The sequence below is a fragment of the Panthera tigris genome, chromosome D3 (genome assembly GCF_018350195.1).
Source record: "Panthera tigris isolate Pti1 chromosome D3, P.tigris_Pti1_mat1.1, whole genome shotgun sequence".
NCBI classification, from domain to species: Eukaryota; Metazoa; Chordata; class Mammalia; order Carnivora; family Felidae; genus Panthera; species Panthera tigris.
Genome location: NC_056671.1, coordinates 80,100,230 through 80,113,930, shown reverse-complemented (window position 1 = coordinate 80,113,930; position 13,701 = coordinate 80,100,230). Strand labels below are relative to the sequence as shown.

Here is a 13,701-nt window from a genome sequence, read left to right as displayed (position 1 = left end):
GCCCCTCCCCTGCTTGCTCACTCACCCTCTCACAAAAATCAATAAATAAACTTAAAAAAAAAAAAAAAAAAAGATTGGCCAATCAATGGTAACAGCAGGAATGATGGCCATAAAATTATTTTATTTCTGTATTTAGTCAGTCACTCTCATACACACACACACACACACACACACACACACACACACAAAGTTAGAATTACTATGTGTTGGTATAAGACTATCATGTCCACCTCTGACGTAAGCCCTAGGAGGTACTATTGCTAATCCCTTTATCAAATGAGAAAGCCTAAAATTTAGAAACTTACAGTGACCGAGTCCGTGAATGGTGGAACCCGTGTCTACCTTAGTTTGAAACCTAAATTCCTTATTCCCACACCATTTGACTTCTCCAAACACTGAGAGCCTTTCTGAAAGGAAAGGAGGTTAAGGTTCTAATTCAAATTCATTCTAGTTAATACCAGTTAACTACTAGTTAACTACTTGTTAACACTAGTAACTTAAGGTAATTAAATTCCACCCCCCCCCCACCCTCCTGGAAGCACTCACAGACACTTGTGTGAGATGTAAGCTGAGTCTTGTTGTGGATGGATATGCTTGTGAATTATCTTCTCTTGTAGCTACATTACATATCAAACACTTTCTAATGGCAATGTAGTAATCAGTGGAAGAGGAAAACTCACACCAACACTTCACCCTGCCACCATCATGTATCCTGGGCCACAGTTCTCCCCCAACCCCCGCCTCTCCTATGAGAGTCCTGATGGGTGCATCTATTCATGGTTTGGATAATCAGAGACAGTACCTTGTTACAAATACACTATCCTATGAAGATGGCATGTCAGCCACCCAGCAACAGCAGAGAGTCAAACATATGACATTTACAGTTGCCAGTTAGAAATCAACAATTTCCACACCTCTTTTAAGAGGCATTTCATAATCTTTCATTCTAGTTTCATTTCACTTTCATTTCATTTCACTTCTTTGCTGTCTCTCATTTCACTTCTTTGCTGTCTCTCTAGAAACAAACTCTTCGAGGTTAAAAACTGTATTTTGCCTTTGCTTTAAAGGTGCATATATAGTCTAATTAGTGCTGTGGTTTCTGAATGAGTCTACAATTTACCTAGCAATTCAAATCAAGAACCTAGAAGGCATTTTTTATCCCAAAATTTTCCTCATGCTTTGTATGTAATTATCAGTAATCCTGTCTCTCAATCTTCAAAACACATCCCCAAATGCATCTATCCACTTCTCTCCATCTCTCCTTTCACCTCTTACCTGGAAAATACCACAAGAGCCTCCTGCCAGTCAGACCCCACCCCTGGCTTCTCTTCTTGTCCTCCATAATCCATTCACTACACAGCAGCCAGTGTCAGATTATGTAACTTTCTGAAAGAGAAGTCTTTCAAATGGCTTGCCATTATGCCAATCATATAATCCAGAGTCTTTACCCTGTTTTGTAACCTAAAATCCCTGCCTTCCCTGACATCATGTCCCTTTTTCTAGTATTAGGACTTTCACACCATCTTTTCCAACTACCTGGAAAGCTCCTCCCACCAGGTCTTCAAATAATTGGATACTTCTTTTCATTGAAGTTCCAGTTTAGGGGCGCCTTGGAGGCTTAGGAAGTAAGAGTCTGACTCTTGATTTCGGCTCAGGGCATGATCTCACAGTTCACGGGATCAAGTCCCTCGTGGGGCTCTGAGTTAACAGCATAGAGCCTGCTCGGGATTCTCTCTCTCCCTCTCTCTCTGCCCCTCTCCTGCTCATGTGCACACACTCTCAAAATAAATAAATAAACATTAAAAAAAAAAGTTATTCTTCATCATTCTTTGTCATTATAACTTGTATTATAGCTCTGTGATTATTTGATGTTTTCTTTCTTGTCTGTTTGCTTATTTATCATGTTTCCCCAATGTAAGTGCTACCGAGAGAGAGGAATTAGACTTGTTCTTTGCTATATATCCCAGTGCATAAAACACATACTTGACATACAGAAGGTGCTTCATAAATGCTGGCTATCTTTAGAACAGTGACTTATCAGTTGGGTGGATGTTAATTAAACTCAATACCTATTAATCTTTTTGTTATTATTGTTTTAATCAAAACAATTGTCATTGGTAACCTTGATAATTTACCTGTTTACTCACATCCTTATCCATGTTTAAGAACTTATACCTCTGACTTGTTCCAAAAAGAATGTAAAGCAGCTGACTATGACACTGCATTTGGTTTAAAAGGTCAAAGCATCTCCACATAGGACATTATAGGAAATACCTGACCAACACTCTTCAAAAGTGTCAAGGTCATATGAACCACCGGAAGACTGAAAAACTGCCACAGACCAGAGGAGAAAAAGGAGACATGACAATCAAATGAAACGTGGTACTCTGGACTAAATCCTGGGACAGGAGAATGAAAAATGCTAGTAAAAAACACTAATGAAAAAGCCAGTAAAATCCAAATAAATTTTGAAGTTTAGATCAGAGTAACGTGTTAATGTTGGTTTCTTAGTTTTGACAACTCTGTCATGGTAACGTAAGATCTCTGGGAAACTGGGTGGGGCCACATGGAAACTCCCTGTACTATCTGTATAACTTTTCGCTAAATAGAAAATTATTCCAAAATAAAAAGTTTATTTAAAAAAATCAACATCTCAGGGTGCCTGGGTGGCTCAGGTCACAATCTCACAGTTCACGAGTTCAGGCCCCACATCTCGCTCACTGCTGCCAGCACAGAGCCTGCTCTCGACCCCCTGTCTCCACGCCGCCCTCCCCCACGTGTGCACATGGGCTCTCTCTCAAAAATAAACATTTAAAATAAACACGTCCATCAATCAACATCTCCATACAGAAAAAAAATTCAATGTACTTTGACCACAGTTTGGCATTTTATTCCGAATAAAACAGAGTGCAGGCCGTTGACTTACTGCTTTGAACCCATGTAACCATTTAAATGTAAAAGCACAGTATTATTTAATATTTGTCTCCTCACATTTGCGACCACAAAAGTAATTTTAAAACGACCATGCAGATGTATTCATTGCCTCTAATAGCACATTAATTCTACAGGCATGCCGAAAGAAGCGTCATCCCTCCCATTTTCTCTAGCAGGATGCTGCCCTATGCAATTAGAACCTCCACTGGCCAACCAGGTGGGGAGAATCTTCTGAGTCCCTATCAATCTACATTCTGCCCATCGCTTCTTCTCTAAAAGGAGGAAGCACTAATGTTCTTAAGTGCATTGCGTCATCAGAGAACATAGCTTTTACTTGACAATTCACATGTAGCCAGTATTTCAAGAAGTCTTTCTAGACATTATTCTCGAATTTTCTGTTAACTGTTGACAAAAGTTATTCCCTATTCATTCACTTGATAAACAATTACATCATACAGCAGTTGGGATCACACTGAACTTGGATAGCAAACTGGATTATAAATTAAAAAATATGAAAGCAAATTCCAGTGTAATGTTTCTACACCCAAGAGAGGTTTCATCATTTCATAAACACACCCAAAACCAAGGCACAAAGTACTGCAACCCACCCATTTTACACATAATTCTATAAATGTGATGTAAAAATCATCTTCACACAGAGTACCTGAAATACCAGCATTTATTCTGGCTTCCATTACACACACACACACACACACACACACACACACACACACACACACACACACACAGGTATACTGTTTCACAGGTCATGGTGATCTCATTTAAGTAGGAGACTATTAAACAGTCAAGAAAATGACGATGTGAAAAGAAATTAAGCCATTTGAAAGGCAGAAGTTGGACAGGTGAAAGGGAGTGGCACAGATTAAACCACTTAAATGAAAAAATAGAGGAAGAGGGGAAATTTGTAACACTTCTCTGGGTATTTTGTGGTTTTGCAGTTGTCCGACCCTGGGCCAGTCCCTTAAATATTCTTAGTCTACGTTCTTTATCTACAACATTAAGATAGTAATGCCAGTCTACCCACTGAGTTCTTCTTTTTTTTTTTTTTTAGGGATAAACAGAACCCAGCAAATGAAGCACAATTTAAAAATTTTTCAGTTGGCTACTTTTCAGCCAAAATGAGCTTTCAGAAAACTAAAAAAAATATTAAGTATAATACTATACTCTGGAACTGGGTAAAGCAGAAAGCAACTCTAGCCAGCTAGAGGCTGAAAAATATTCTTGGGTAAGCACTTACCTTGGAGACTTGTCGAAGCCACCTTAAATACTCTGTGAATGTATCAAAACAAATGTAGTAAGTCTGGCTTTGGGGTCCAGAGGAGCTAAATGCTAAACAGTGCTGGTGCTTTTTCACTTCTTCTACCTATAAAAACAGAGACAAAAACACATCAGGAAAGCAGACCATTTACATAGTTCATTAACCATACCTTAGGTCAGTGAGCCTACACAGATTTGCATCTTTCCCCATATATGTTCCTCTTAATACCTAAAACACGTAAGTTCCCGAGTCTGACTAACCAACTTGAATTACAAGGAAATCGAAAATGGGGAGTTTTATCTTCTTTAGATTTCCCCACAGTAGTCAAATTCTCTTCTTCCTGTTTAGATTGGAACAGACGCCCTTTCTTATCTTTCTATATCCTCACAATAGGCTGCTGGGGTTCTTCCTTCCTTTGGGAGGAGTTTTACTTAAGACTTAAGGATTTTTACTGCAGAAGGATTTTTACTTTGAGCGACTTTTGTATTAGTCTGCATTACAACCTTTTTTAAAAAGAGGTCTTCAAGCGTGTTAAGTAAGTTTTTAAAAATTTAACGTGAGATTGAGTTTAACATGAAAGAAAACTCTATCATAAGAACTTTCAAGTCCTAATAAGGCAGCGATACAGTCAAATCAAATTTCCACTCCCAGTAAATGCTTCCTAAGCAGGAAAAGTCCAGACAATAAAGTAACATGGTATTCCACAAGCTCCTATGCTGCAGTTACAAAACTGATCACAAGTCATAAAGAGTAAGAATTTTCAAAAAGATCAGTATCACAGACTATGTTCTGGGACCAAAAGGCAATTAAAAGTTAGATGTCAATAATAAAAATTCCATTTAAAATCCAAGTGTACTGGGGTGTCTGGGTGGCTCAGTCGGTTAAGCGTCCAACTTCAGCTCAGGTCATGATCTCACAGTCTGTGAGTTTGAGCCCCGCGTTGGGCTCTGTGCTGACAGCTCAGAGCCTGGAGCCTGCTTTGGATTCTGTGCCTCCCTCTCTCTCTGCCCCTCCCCTGTTCATGCTCTGTCTTTCTCTGTCTCAAAAATAAATAAAGACATTAAAAAAAATTTTTTTTTAAATAAAATAAAATCCAAGTGTACTTAGAAAACTAGTAACACACTTCCAAACAACTAAGTAAAAAAAAAAATAATAATAGACATTTAGATAGTCTTAGAACTGAACGATTAAAAAAATACATATCAAAATTTATGGAATGCAACAAAAGCAGTACATAGGGGAACATTTATAATTTTAAATACTCACATTAGAAAAGAAGGCAGAAAATTATTTTGATTGATACATGTCTCAAGAACTTAGGGGCAAAAATACCAAACCAAAAACTGAATAAATTCAAGCCATAATAAAGGTGACATCAAAAAGCAGAAATTAATGTCATGAAAACCAAATATACAACAGAGAACATGAACATTAACAAAATACTGGTTCTTTGAAAAGGCTAATAACAAAGTAAATGTCAACAGATATTAGTTCATGATATCAGCTGAAGACAGACATTAATAACATTAATAATGAAAAGAGAGATAGGCCTACAGATTAAGCAGAGATTAAAAAGAACATTATAAACAATTCTGTGGCAAAATCTCAGAAAAATACATTTTACTAACACTAAATCAAGAAAGAAAAAAAACCGAAGGCCTACATAGTCCTATAATCATTTAAGAAACTGAATAAACAAACTTTTCCCCAAGAAATATCAGGCCCATATCATTTTATAGATGAATTCTATCAAAGTTCCAAGACAGAGAACATTCCAAATTTGTGCAAACTCATCCACCCAACAAAAAATGAAGAAAAATACCACAAATTATTCTATAACCAAAAACAGATCAGAGTAGTAACAGAAAAAAATAATTATAGGCGAGTCTCAGTTATGAACACTTATCTTGAACAAAATGTTGCATCACAATCCAGAAATACAGAAGGAAAAAAACTATATCAAAAACAAATTGGATTTACCTCAGGAAAGGCAAGATGATTTAACATTATTGGAACTATAAAATCGTTAATCACATTAACAAATTAAAGAAGAAAACCAGGGGCGCCTGGGTGGCTCAGTTGGTTAAGTGTCTGACTTTGGCTCAGATCATGATCTCACAGCTCATGGGTTCGAGCCCCGTGTTGGGCTCTGTGCTGACAGCTCGGAGCCTAGAGCCAGCTTTCGACTCTGTGTCTCCCTCTCTCTCTGCCCCTAAACCACTAGCATCCTGTCTCTGTCTCTCTCAAAAATAAAATAAATAAACATTAAAAAAAGAAGGAGGACGAGGACGAGGACGAGGAGGAGGACGAGGAGGAGGAGGAGGAGACGACCATATGATCATCCCCACAGCTGCAGAAAAAGCATTTGGTAACATTCACCACCCATTCATCATTCATGATTAAAACTCCCAGCAAACTAAGAACACAAATAACAACTCAAGCTGACAAAGTGTATTTATCAAACATCTAAGGCAAACTTCAGTGTTAATGATGATATACCACTCTCTTTAAGATCACTGAGAAGACAAGTATCTACTGTTTCTACTCAATACTATACTAGAGTCCTGGCCATTACAGTAAGACACAAATATGTATTAAAGAAGAAAAAAATTGTCATTATTTGAATATTACATGATTAGCTACATAGTACACTCCAAAGATTCTATAGACAGTATATTAGAATAAATAAGAAAATTTAGCCAAGTGGCTGAATATAAAATCAATACTCAAAAGCCAGCTGTATTTCTATACACTAAAGACAAAATATTTTTTAATGGGACTTAAGCTAATCAATATAGACAGAAATTAGACCAGTGATTTCTGGAGGATGAGGAAAAGAGTGGAAGGAAGGGGGATAAAAGGAGGACAAGGAAACTTTCAAGGGTGATATGATCATTCTTATTCACTGTGGTGATGGTTGAATGGGTGTGTTTAGCTAGCTATACTGTTATCAAATTATCATCAAAATGTGCAGTTTAATGTCTGTCAATTATACCTCCATAAAGTTTGGTGAAGATGCAGAGAAACAGGAACACTTGTACACTGATGTGAGTGTAAAATGGTACAACAACTTTGAAAAGCAATTTGACATCATCTTGTAGCATGTGCATATGCCCTATAGTCCAGTAACTGCACCCCTAAATGTGTATCTAAGAGCAGTATTTCTCAAGGAAGTAGTTTATTTTAAGGATTTTGAATTAAACAGTTCATTGTACATTGTGCAGGACTAATACTTCGTGTGACTTTTTTTTCACTGAGCCCCTGCCCTGTAAAGGCCGATAGTGTCCCCTAGCACCAAATATATTGGTATTAACCAAACACTCTACTTTCCACGTTTCCCAGACTTTCCGCAATCAAGGTGAAGTCATGTGACTAGTTCTGGCCAATGAGCCACGAGCAGAAGTGGCATGTGCCACTTCTGCATCCAAATATACAAAAGCCAGTTTGTGACTCTCCAGTTACCTCTTCCCTTGCTTAAGCACCAAAGGAAGGTTGCATGTTCCAAATGTTATAAGGGAGCAGAGCAGGCTGGGTCCCTGTACAGTTATGTGAAAAAAGAAATCTCTACCAATCTACAGTGGACGTTTAGTGGAATGAGAAAATTTAAGTCACTGACATCTGGGGGGGATTTGTCACCATAGCATAATTTAGCTTACATCAACTGATACGTTGACTGTTCAATCACTTCACAATCAAAACACTTGCACATATCATCCAATGTCCCCTTTGGGCACAGTACCTCTGAGAACTACTGTCCTAGAAAAACTACTTGTGTACCAGGAGGTATATCAACATAAGCCCATTTTGGCAGAATCATTTATAATGACAAAAAACTAGAAGCAACCCAATGTCCAACAGGAAAATTACTTAAGAAATTATGAGAATTTAGAACACTTACAGAGGGAAACGTTATACAGAAATGAAAACCACATACAGAAAGCAACATAGAATCTTATTATGAAACATAATACTGAGTGAAAAAATTCAATCACAGAAGCCCACACATGGTATGATACCAATTTCATTCAGATCAAAAACAAGCAAAACATAGTTACATCATAAAACTTATTTTAAAAAAGAAAATGATGAATACATATTCTAGGACAATGGGTGGATACCTTTGGGGTTGGGGGATACCAGTGGGGCAGATGTAAAGAGAACACAGGTAGAAAACATTGGTGTTTATATGGCTGTGATTCCTAAACTGAATAGCAGTAGGTAAATGGTTATTCAATTTATTATGCATCATAATTTAACAAATATTAAGTAAAATATTAAAATGTTACATCTAAAAACCGATGTTAAATTCTACAGGATAAATTAAATATAATGTAATACTTGCACAATGAATAGAAACTTATCTATTAAATAATTTTCCCCAACAATGAAATTTTAAGAGTGCTTCATTTAGCTTTATATTTGGAATTCGACATTTGAAAATGTGAATTAATGATCATGCTCAAGTAGTGTTGTGTTTGATTTATCAGCAATTATTGCTAGGTTATGGCCAATCTATCTCACACTTCATTTCTAGCTCTGCTTCATAAATATTTTAAAAACAAAACCAAAAACCTTCCCTTTACTCTTAGCTTTTCCTTCAACAGAATAAAACGGAATGAGCAGAATGAAAAAAGGAACAGATACACATTAATGAAAACTCAGACGGCAAAGAGTGAGTTATTTTTCCCTAACTCGGTCAACAGGTTTTAAAAGACTGTTTTTCGACATACTCAATTATTTTTAAAGGCATAGTACAAAACAGGTTTTACAAGGTTTGTCTGTGAGAAAAGGAAGCCATTTCAATTCATTCAATGGTAGAAGTCCATCCAATAACAGGCCTGGGAAACAAGACAAGTCTCTAGCCCTGAATGAAAATGCTAATTATAACTTGATCTTCTGAACCTTATCTGAACATTCCACTACTTTCCTGCCTCAGCTTCTCTGAGCACAATAATCTTTCTGGCCATCTCCTTCATATGTCAAAAGATTTTTCACCCTTCAAGTTCCACCATAATTGCTACCTCCTTCATCACAGAATTCCCTGGTTCCCCCAGAACAAAATGTAATCTCTCTGCACTACTTTTTTGCATCTCTCTTAGAGCAGATTTTATAGTGTCCATCCTTCGTCTCCGGATAGTAAATTATAAGCAATTCAAAGGCAGGGATGATGACTTATCCATCTTGGTATTTCTGGGGCACCAAGCAAAGTGGCTTCCCCACAGAGGTTATTTAATAAATAGTTATATTAAATTTGCCTAAGCAAACACCTAACATCATAGAGAAGAAAGAAATAGACTGTTGACCTAACAGGGCATCAAACATCAAATATGCATTTTTAATGATGACCTATTGGAGTAGTAACAATGACCAATTTTTCAGAATTCAATCCAAAGGACAAAATCTTCAGTAATAAGACACCAGTAACTCTTCAATGCTCAGACAAAAGTTAAGTAATGGCTTCAAAATAGATGACTGAAATAGATCTAAATGTACCTTGCAGCCTGGCCAGAATCTTTTTTAAATGATCAAGTATTAGTCTTCTTAGGATTAGACTGTCTAATAGCAGAGGGGCGGGTAGGGAACTGACATGGGCTATTCACATAAGGAGAGACTACTTTAAATTATGAATGAAGAATGAATTTGCTACATAGCAAGTGAATAATAACGGCATTTACTACTGCACACATCTGATTTTACCTAATTCATTCCTAATCCCTGGAATAAACAGATCAAATATTTGCCAATTTTAAAAAGTTCACTTCAACAAAAGTGGTGTTTTATTTTCCCCTCTATTTATATCCTCCACGTTCTGCTGTCTTTCCCATGCCCATTCAGGGAAGAAAACAGTAAAGAAAATATTTGCTTAATATGCCCCCAATTTTCACACACCCTTTTCTTCATCCAAATTTGCCTTCCCATTTATTAAAAGATTATCCTATCATTTAAAAATCAGGAAATACTAACATATAATTATGGTAATGATACATCTACCAACACTTGGGAATTAATAAATTGACATGGCAAAAAAAAGAATGTAACATTTTCCCAAGCAATTTGGTTCTATTTCATAAATGATAAGAATAAAATAATTGACATGCCCAAAGAAAAGCAGCTAGCAATGTTGGGAATAACTATCAGCCATATCACAGCTCTTCTCTGAAACGAGGTAACATTTCAATTTCAAAAATTATGAATGGCTAAACTGATAAACTAAAAAATGCTAACTTCACTGGTCACTAAACAAAAATAAACAGAGAGGTAGGGCAAAGTTGGATCAAAGATTCATGCAAGAGAGAAAGAGTCTAACCTTTGGTAAGAATGCTTGAATGATCCTTAAGCCCCGGACTTAAGGATCATTATTCTATCCGACACAAGATACACTCAAGATATCAAGAGATGTCTGCTAATAAAGAATAACTTCTCATCTGTAGCCTAAAATATAACACTGACTTTTAGTTGCTCTGTTTCAGGTCTGTAAATAAGATGCATGTACCAATAAAGTGATCGTCACCAGGGCCTCGCGTGAGCCAATGCGTGGCCATTTTCCACAACTCCACCATTCAACAATGCCCACTGGTGGAGCAAAACAGGAATTGAGTAAGACCTCAGATGAGTGAAAACCATGGACCCCGTATTACAGAAATGGCTCAAAGTGAGCTTAATAACACTGGGGAACCCGTTAGCGTTTTGTTCATTTTAAACTTACTTTTCCACCAATGAGAGGCAGAACATGCATCTTTCCGGCCCAGCTGTCTTTCACAGATGACACCATCAGGCAGGTCCCACACAGGATGACTTGGCGTCTGGCCCATCGGTTCACCGGCAACTGCATTTTGCCTTTACGGACGTTATACATTCCTGAGAGCTGAATCCGTTCAGAGCCACCAGTGCTGTGGGGTTTTCCTGAAACAAACACGCAAACATCTGAGTCCAAAGAAATGAGTTTTCAACTCGTTGGCATACCAGATAAACCACCTGGACCACAGAGAATAATTATGGGCAACGACCTAATTTATAATCGAGAGAGTCTGAAATGTGCAGTAATACAACTATGGTAAGAACTACCACATCTACCTCACACGTGCATTTTAATTTTGGGCGAAGAAGAGCTTTTTCCTTAAAACCCAAGGAAACGACCATTTTAACTCCTCTGTTACAACCCAAGTGTTATTTTCTTCTATATCCTCCACCATTTTTGTTTACATTTAAAAAAGGGATGACTTCAAGATTTTTATAAATGGCTCGAGTTAATTTCAGTACACTTGGAAGAAAACATTACAGACCAAGATAGGAAAATAACCTTCAAGATTGGGCATTTAATGAAACTAATCTGTTGTAATGAAATTAACTGATGACATTCTTCCTTCTACACTGACTCAATGTACACGTACTATTAAGGAGATGGAAAATAAGTAACTTTTCTAATAAGAAAATACTACTTGGTGGCAATGGTTAAGTCCTCAAAGACAGACTTAATGCCAATTCTATGAAGGTTGGTGAGTGGTGCCTCTTGTGCCTCAGGAAGACAGAGACACAGGAAGATGCACTGAGCCTCGGAGACAAAGAGGGCACTGGGAAAGATCTTAAGAGTCTTTATTTCCAAGCTGGAAATGAATCTGGCAGAATGACTTGCAGACAAGTCCCATCAACTAGATGGGAGAACTCCTGTGACTCACGTGTCACAGCGTTATAAACAAGGAGAAAAACATTGCCAGTTGTAGACATTGAATGTATAGTATCAAAGAGGACCGAAACCCACTCTCAGAAATAAATTAATGAGAGACACGTGTCCTCGCATAGGACCCAAGCCAGAAGCGTTCTATTTACTTGGAAATTTGCCTAGTTGCCAAAGGCTAGCAGAAGAAACATATTCAAGAGACATTATATTCTTATGAATATTAAGAACTAACATAAATACCAAGTAGTTTTGGTAGATGTCTAATACCTACTGGAGAAGGAAACGAAAAGAGCACCAGCACCAAAAATAGATCTCAAGAGATCCAGCGTGTTGGAACCATCCCAATACATACCTTTGGGCAGAAATAACAAAACCAGCAGGTTTGAATTTCACTTCCTCTTTCTCCCGGTACATCAGAATGTTTTATAAAATAGATACTGCACACTACATAATTTTGCTGGGGCCGGGCCAGCATGGAGTGTAACAGTGGTTCAGCTATTTAAACTTGGTGCCCAGCAAACAACTACACAGCTGCCACCCGCAAGGGAGCTGAGGGCCCCGCTGAATTGTTCAGTCACCAGATGCTAATGCCCCACAAAGAGATAGGAAGCCCAGGAGACTTCACATCAGACACGACTTGCCAAAGGCTGCCAATGATGGATCAGACCACAGTCAGTCGCTTGTCCCCTTCTGTACTAGTTCATTTACACCCAGAAAGAAAACGCTCAGACTCCCAGGCTAAGAGCTCCTTTCTACATGACAGACATTTCCTGTCGGAAAGAAGCGCAAGATTACTAGATTTCGAAACTCCAATCTCCACAAATGTAATAAAGTAACACAGGCTAACGAGAGATCTGATCTAAATATGTATACGTGTGTGTGCATGGGCACACACACACACACACACACAAGCCTACATACAGACTAATGAATGCAAAGGAGACATTTTATTTAGCCCCATCTGGGAATGGCTTTGAGGACACATGTTAACCTGTCACATTTATGTAGATCTGTGAGTAGAAATTAATGAAAAAGACAACAGGGGTACATAAAGACAGCCCTTCAATTCTCCCAACTCCACAAAAATCCTACAGAAAGTCCCAGAACAAATCACCAGATAGAGTGGACTATATATCCCGGAGATATATATATCTATATATCTATATATATGTATATATAGATATAGATATATATATCTATATATATATGTGCATATATATAGATATATAGATATATATATATAGAGAGAGAGGAAGAGTATGGACACATCAACAGAGATAGGTTTTTTATTCTCTAGTTAGAAAAATTCCCAAAGTGCCTGAATAGTCTTGGAGCCTAATGGTAAGATCAGTCTGTCCTTGGAAAGCCCTAAACATCCCAGCCTGAATCAAACCCCTCCTTGTCTTGTTCTGAGTGAATTTCAATATCCTTGTTGTCTGCTCCCTCCCTGGGTGTTCCAGATCACACACGCCCTCGGGACTTGCTGTGTACCAAACAGGGCTCCGGGGAATATGGAGATGAATAAGACTCTACACCTAGGCAATCAGCCACGTGCACCCTCCTTTGCGTCAGACTTCTTTATTCTATGACATAGGAATTATTTTCTCTCTCCCTGCCAACTCTCAAACTTCTCATTTCGGAGGAATTCCAACTGTCCCATGCTCCAATAAATATTGACAACACCAAGTGACCAATGCCTGCCAATTCAAAGTTGGATCGGTCGTGAAAACTTTTACTTTAGCAATGTTACTCTAATTCCCTGCAGGTTTAAGGCATTTCTTACATGACGCAGGAGGAAAGATAGACAGCA

General features: G+C 37.8%; 1 protein-coding gene across 1 annotated transcript in view; it reads right to left on the bottom strand.

Annotated features, from left to right (window-relative positions):
- Positions 1-13,701, bottom strand: part of PHLPP1 (PH domain and leucine rich repeat protein phosphatase 1) — a 212,512-nt gene that overhangs the window by 97,554 nt on the left and 101,257 nt on the right. The window contains exons 2-3 of the mRNA XM_042961325.1: positions 10,920-11,116; positions 4,193-4,318 (exon numbers count right to left, since the gene is read on the bottom strand). Of these exons, the coding sequence (XP_042817259.1) occupies positions 4,193-4,318; positions 10,920-11,116 (323 nt within the window). The remainder of the gene's footprint in view (positions 1-4,192; positions 4,319-10,919; positions 11,117-13,701) is intronic.